General features: G+C 47.0%; 1 protein-coding gene across 1 annotated transcript; it reads left to right on the forward strand.

Moving 5' to 3' along the window:
* Window positions 1–3,121: 3,121 nt before the first annotated feature.
* Window positions 3,122–5,229, forward strand: LOC131382745 (TATA-box binding protein associated factor 11 like protein 2-like). Its single transcript, XM_058435239.1, has 2 exons — window positions 3,122–3,256; window positions 4,639–5,229. The coding sequence occupies exons 1-2, from the start codon at window positions 3,122–3,124 to the stop codon at window positions 5,227–5,229; spliced, it is 726 nt and encodes a 241-aa protein (XP_058291222.1).
* The last annotated feature ends 1,907 nt before the right edge of the window (window positions 5,230–7,136 follow it).

The raw sequence follows: 7,136 nt of genomic DNA on the forward strand, positions 1-7,136 counted from the left end.
GAAAAAAGGGTGAACTGTTCAGAGAGATGTTTTATATTTATATTTACCTTCTTGTACCTTGAGGAGCAGCCACTGGATTTGCAGGAATGGAAAAGTAGTTGCTAGGTGGAGTGTCTCTAGAAGCACTGGCTTCAATGAAAAAGAAATTATGGCCCCAAAATATGCAATGATTTGCTTCCATTTATCTGCCTTTCCCTTTAGGAAATTGTGGGCACCAGCTCAGGAAGCAGCAGGAGCCCCCGTCTGAATCTCTGACCTTCTTGAATCAGTTCTGTGAGAGAAGATTCTAGGGTGAGGCCAGACCTGGATGAGGACTTAGAAGAGTGTGGATCTGGGCAGGGCTGGAACAGAAAGTGGACCCCATGTTTCTGATGTCCATGCTGACGGAGTATTTCCAGTTCTGTCTTTCCTAAGCCTGCCTAACAGAGACTTGACTCTTAGAGCTTGTGTAATTTTAATCTGTTTCAGCCACTTCCCTGAAATTTTTATAACACATGATAAAAAGAAACTTAAGCAAAATTCTTAGGGTTTTCTTTAGGACAATCATATGAGAAGATAAAAATTTATGCCGGGAGTGGTTGCTCACGCCTGTAATCCCAGTACTTTGGGAGGCCCAGGCAGGCAGATCACGAGTTCAGGAAATCGTGGCCATCCTGGCTAACATGGTGAAACCATGTCTCTACTAAAAATACAAAAAAAACTAGCCGGGTGTGGTGACAGGCACCTGTAGTCCCAGCTACTTGAGAGGCTGAGACAGGAGAAGGGCATGAACCTGGGAGGCAGAGCTTGCAGTGAGCTGAGATCCCTCCACTGCACTCGAGCATGGGCGACAGAGTGAGACTCTGTCTCAAAAAAAAAAACTTATTTTTACCAAGATGAAAGAAACGGAAATAACCACAATAACAATAATTCTTTTGTCCGTGAATAGCCCTTCAGGTAGTGACATCAGAACTCAGAGGAACAGCATAAGGGAAGTGGAGCAAATGCAACCAAAGTCCCCTGTGCACCTCACTTCTCCCTTCTCACCACAGGATACTGAATTCAGCCATTAATTCATTTGCTCTAGATGGAAAGTTTCTGGACAGTAGAAACCATGAATTCTTCATCTGTTTTTCTGATGGCCATGTGATGTAGTTTAGATGTCCCCTCTAAATCTCATATTGAATTTTAATCCCCAATGTGGCAGGTGGGGCCTGGGGAGGTGGTGGTTGAATCATGGGGTGAGTCCCTCCTGGCTCTGTGCCATTCTTGTGATAATGAGTACCCATGAGATCTGGTTGTTTAGAAGTATGCTCCATCCCTCCCCCATCTTTCTTGCCCCAGCTTCTACCATGTGAGATGCCTGCTCGTCTAACACCATGATTGTAAGCTTCCCCAGGCTTTCTCAGAAGCAGACACTGGCGCTATGCTTCCTGTACAGCCTGCAGAACCATGAGCCAATCAAACTCTTTTCTTATAAGTTACCCAGTCTAGGGTTTTTTAAATAGCAATGCAAGAATAGCTTAATACAATATATGAAAAGAAAGCAATGAATATATTTATCAGTTTGAGTCTCCAGACATCTGCCTTGCTTCAACTCAAAGAGCAGAAAGTGAGCAACCCCCATCTACTGCTCCTGATAATGGGAGAATCGTCATTTCACTTTAAAACATTTCAGTCAAAAGCCCATCAAGGTCTCAGAGGTCAGCTCAGAAGCAGGAACACAGCGTTGTTTTCTCAGAGGAAAATTGGATTAGCTGAGTGGGTTCAGGGTCCCTACGCATTGTTTTTTTTTTTTTTCCTTTAAGCTATGGGATAATTGTGCAGAACGTACAGGTTTGTTACCGAGGTATACATGTGCCATAGCGGTTTGCTGCACCAATCAACCCACCATCTGGGCTTTAAGCCCCACATGCCATGGCTGTTTGTCCTAGTGCTCTCCTTTCCCTTGACTCCCAACCCGTGACAGGCCACGGTGTGTGATGTTCCACCTTCTCTGTGCATGTGTTCTCGTTGATCGACTCCCGCTTACGAGTGAGAACATGTGGTGTTTGGATTTCCTTTCCTGTGTTAGTTTGCTGAGAATGATGGTCCCCCGTGTCATCCATGTCACCGCAAAGAACACGAACTCGTTCTTTTTTCCGCTGCATAGTATTCCCCGGTGTAAATACCACACATATTCTTCATCCAGTCTATCACCGATGGGCATTTGGGTTGGTTCCAGGTGCTTGCTCTTGTAAACTGTGCCGCAGTGAACGTACCTGTGCATGTGTCCTTATAGTAGGATGAATGACAATCCTTTGGGTATATACCCGGTAATGAGATAGCTGGGTCCAATGGTATTTCTGGTTCTAGATCCTTGAGGAATCGCCACCCTGTCTTCCACAATGGTGGAACTGATTTACACTCTCACAGACATTGTAAAAGTCTTTCTATATCTTCGCAGCCTTGCCAGCATCTCTTGTTTCCTGACTTTTTAAAAATCGCATAGGAAATCTTCTCAATATATAATAACACATAGCCACAGCTCTGAAGAAAGAAATCTGCAGAAAGTGGTACCTCTCCAGGAGAAAGCTTTGACAGCTTTCATGGCCGATTGTATTACACGTTCACGACAAAGAGGTTTTTCCTGGAGCTTCCCTACTATTCTTAAAGTCTATCTCACAATGTACAACTGGAGACTTCTCAGAGAATTGTGGTCTCTGACTGGTGCTGGTAAAGTGGTGACAAGTTATCCAACAAATAAAGTGACTGTACTTGACTCTTTTCCAGTATTTACTCTTTTGTGACAAGCTTAGCATCCTCACTGCCTGCCTTTGCCCTCACAAGCAATTGGCATATGCCTAAATAAAGTTTCAGCTAGCTAGCTCCACTATTCCAAGCCGATGCTGTATAGGGTCTAGTCTCTAGAAGCATAAAGTACAAAGCTTCCAAGTACGACTGCACGAATAGTTGGACCCAAGCCAGAAAGGCTTAAATGATCAACCGATCGATTTGTGTTTCCTCTGGAAGAGGGTAGAAAGCAGAGCGCTGGTACACATCTATAGGGGAGAAGAGGGCAGGGCATTCGTGGATGGCACACGGCTAGGTGTCTTCAACGAGATGCACCAGGGAAGCCTCACTGGGCTCCTGTAGGGCGCCAATGGCCGCGCTCTGGAAGCGCACGTCCAGGATGATATCCTGCGCGATGTTGCGCATCAGGCGCTGGAAGGGCAGCCTGAGGAGGCGCAGCTGCGTGGACTTCTGCTACTTTCTGATTTTGCGCAGTGCCAGGCCTGTAGCCCTGAGGCTTCTTGATCCCTCCTGTAGTCGGCGCCCTTTTGCCGGCGGCCGCAGTGGCCGGGGTCTTTGTGGCGCCTGCCAGGCTGGGGCTTTCCCTGGCCAAAATGGTGAAACCTCCTCTCTGCTTTAAGAAATACAAATTTATCCTGGCGTGGTGGCGTGCACAGTTAGTCCCGGCTACTCTGGAGGCTGAGTCAGGAGAGTTGCTTGGGCCCAGGAGGCAGAGGCTGCAGTCAGCTGAGATCAGGCCACTGCAATCCAGCCTGGGGGTCAGAGCGAGACTCTGTCTCATAAATAAATGAATAAAATGCAATAAAATACAATACAGCCAAAGACAATAAAATTGAAATAATATTTTCATATTCCCGTCACCCAGCCCAGTCTATTTTCTGAGTATCTGATAAACCACTTGTTTCCCTATGAGTCAGAGATTTTTTTCTCTGACATTTAAGTTTTCTAATGTGCAACTTCATAAAATGTCTCATTTTTACTGTCAATGTATTCTTCACTGTTGTGAAATGTCAACTTTGCGATTCTGTGAGGAAGACAGAATTCTGAAATGCCCCCTGCATTTCCCGCGCCCCTCCCAGAGCCTTAGCCCTGCCTCTGCCCCTCCCTTGGGTGTGGGCGGAACCTTGAATTGAGGAGCCCGCCCAAACCCCTGGTTAGGTTGGGAATACCCAGAAACAATGGCTGTTAAGGGCTGGGTCTAATGCCATCATCTGAGTTGTTTATAAGGGACTGAACCTCCCTGAGATCCCATTCCCCTGTGAGTGATTCCTCAGCACTGGCTGTGCAGACCCACCCAGGGAGCTGCACAGCCCAGACCTGGGCAACACCTGTGGGAGCTCAGAGCATCCTCCCAGCAGCTGGCAGAACCAACATGTGGGCCTGGGTTTCACAACCCTGAGGCCTTGAATTCTGCCACGAACTCGAATCAGATCGAAGCCAGACCCTTCTCAGGTGAAGGCAACGACCACACAGACAGACCCATCCTGGAGGTCCCTCGTGTGACTCTGAGCAGGAGGCAGTCACTTGGCCTAGTACAACTTCTGGCCTGCGAGATGGGGTTGGTTTTCTATATCCAAAATTCGTGAGAATTTATTCTGCCTTGATCTAAAACTAATCTACTCTCCATCCACAAGTTTCTCCACATTGTGGAAGGGAGAAAAACCAGTGTGTGTGTTTGTGTGTGGGAAGGGGATGCAGGGAGCTGTGTCCAGTTGTGGCTATACTATGGGTCGCCAGAAACATAGCAGCCAAAATCTTTGAAAGGTTCTCAAAATCTCATTTCGGATCCGTAATCAAACCACTCCAGCTGGAACTTCTGCTGCTACAGCTGCTGTCTCGGAGGCGACCTGAATCTCACCCGTGGAGACAGGCAGGCAAACAGGTGTGTCTGCTGAGATGTTCGCCATGCCCCAAGGTCTGAAGGGCAGCAACAGGGATGGAATCCCTGACGACCCAGATGGGCACTTGGAAGAACCCAGGGCTCGGGAACGTGCACTCAGCAGTCAGGATGTCATGGACCTCACAGAAGGTGACAAGGAAGCCTCAGCCTCAGCTCCTCCTGCAGCCAAAAGACGGAAAAGAGACACCAAAGGAAAGAAGGACAGGAAGCCCACCGTGGATGCGGAGGAGGCTCAGAGGATGGCAACCCTGCTGTCTGCCATGTCTGAGGAGCAGCTGGCCCGCTACGAAGTGTTTCGCCGGTCAGCTTTCCCAAAAGCACGCATTGCAGGTCTGATGCAGTCTATCACTGGCAGATCGGTGCCTGAGAACGTGGCCATTGCCATGGCTGGAATAGCCAAGGTCTTCGTCGGAGAAGTGCTGGAAGAGGCCCTGGAGGTGTGTGAGATGTGGGGAGAAACGCCCCCACTGCAGCCCAAGCATTTAAGGGAGGCTGTTCGCAGGTTAAAGCCCAAGGGCCTCTTCCCCAACTTCAACTACAGAAAAATCACGTTCTAGGCCCAAGGCCAGAGGGAGGGGTCTGTTTGTGCAGGCAGGAGTACTGCCTTCGTCTTCCAGTGACAGGTCTGCGTTAGCTGAGCTTCTTCCTCTCAGTCTACCCTGGATTTACCCACGATCTCTGCGTCTTCAAATGTCAAGTTGCCCTTAGCTGGATGAAGACAGCAGATTGTTTCACAGTAGCCTTGGCTAAATGTTTGGGCCTCCGAGGTCATGTTGAGGCGGTTTTGTATGTCTTTCTAGTTGGAAGAATAAAGGTGCCTGGGCCTTGAGCATCCTGTGGACAGGAAGCTGCATTCAGAGAGGGAAGCCCTTTCCAGGAGATTTCTGCGGTTTCATGCTGAAGCCTGCTCTTGCCGTGACTTAGCTTGTATGCTTATGTCTAGGTTTCAGTAGGTGAAGCCTCCAGCAATGTTTCCCAGTTGTTCTCCTTTGTATTCCTCATGCTCATATGTATTTTTGTGAGTCATCACAAAGCAGTTAAATGCTTTTCCCAACTGAAGAAATAAAAGTTACATCACAAAGCATTTTTTTCCTCTCAGTTGAGTCTTCTCTTATTCCTGCCTACTGAGCTTTATGTCAGCGAGTGATCCTTTCCTGTTTTAGAATGTAACGTAGTATAGATGCATCGTATAAGTCTAGAGAGCAGCCAATTCCGAAACAACCTTTCCTCACGCCGCCATTTGTAATGAACCTATATGTAATTTCAAAGGCATGGAGACAGCCTATTGATACTTCAGGTTTGCTACACATGGCGATATCGCCAGTGCTTCCAGAGACACTGAAATTTAGTTCCAAACGTTGCTTTACAGTATTCCTGATTTTATTCATTCTACCGATGACCCACTCCGAAAATCACACCTGAGTACTGAGACATGGGAGAAGTTATTACAATATCGGACCAAGTAGGTTCATCACAAGTGACAAAGTTATACCATGCTCTACTTGTACATACTCTGCTGTACCTTTAGGATGCAAAGGAGTACTTTTTCATCATAGAATAAAGACCTGAGATTTATTACGGAATGACTGTGAACCTTACCAGCACAGCTCACAGATATCCGTGGTGCCATTTCAGTCTGCTTACCTGTGCCATGTGCCCCCTGAATCACAGAGTATGAGCCAAAAGAATCGAAGAGACTCCCTTGTTCTGCTCTAATATTGAATGGAGAATAACATGTACTCTTTCTTCCTGAAGCAAAATATAACCCTATACAATATAGTTGTATTTCCTCATACACTCAGCTTTTGCTCTTAAAACAGGGCCTTATTGTACATAGAATCTGCCCTTGGATGTTACACAAATGTCTAAACTTTACCAAGAATGGGGAAATTCCGTTTCATACCTCCATATTCCGGCCTTCTTTAGCTTTCCTTTTATTCTACCAACTTTCTTGTAAAGGCGTACAACAAGTTAGACCAGTGTGTCTTAGAGACACAAGGAGGGTACAGGTTCTCGGCAGAACTGATGGAGACGGGAGGGCTCCCTCAGGAATCAAAGTGCTTGAGCTCCCAAAAGAAGGAAGCTCCAAGAGACTCATTATCTCCCCGTCTTTAGATTGCTCTCAGCTCCACACACAAGCTTAGAACATTTCTCTTGCCCCTCATAGAACTCAATACATTGAGAGGGGTCTGAGTTAGGCTGAACTGCTGAAGACAGAAACAAGTTCCCATCAAGGTCTCAGAGGTCAGCTCAGGAGCAGGAACACAGCGTTGTTTTCTCAGAGAGGAAAATTGGATTAGCTGAGCGGGTTCGGTGTCCCTCCGCATTGTTTTTTCGTTTTTGTTTTTGTTTTTGTTTTTCCCTTAAGCTATGGGATACTTGTGCAGAACGTGCAGGTTTGTTACCGAGGAATACAGGTGCCATAGCGGTTTGCTGCACCAATCAACCCACCATCTGGGCTTTA

The sequence above is a fragment of the Hylobates moloch genome, unplaced genomic scaffold (assembly GCF_009828535.3).
Source record: "Hylobates moloch isolate HMO894 unplaced genomic scaffold, HMol_V3 SCAFFOLD_3101, whole genome shotgun sequence".
NCBI lineage: Eukaryota > Metazoa > Chordata > Mammalia > Primates > Hylobatidae > Hylobates > Hylobates moloch.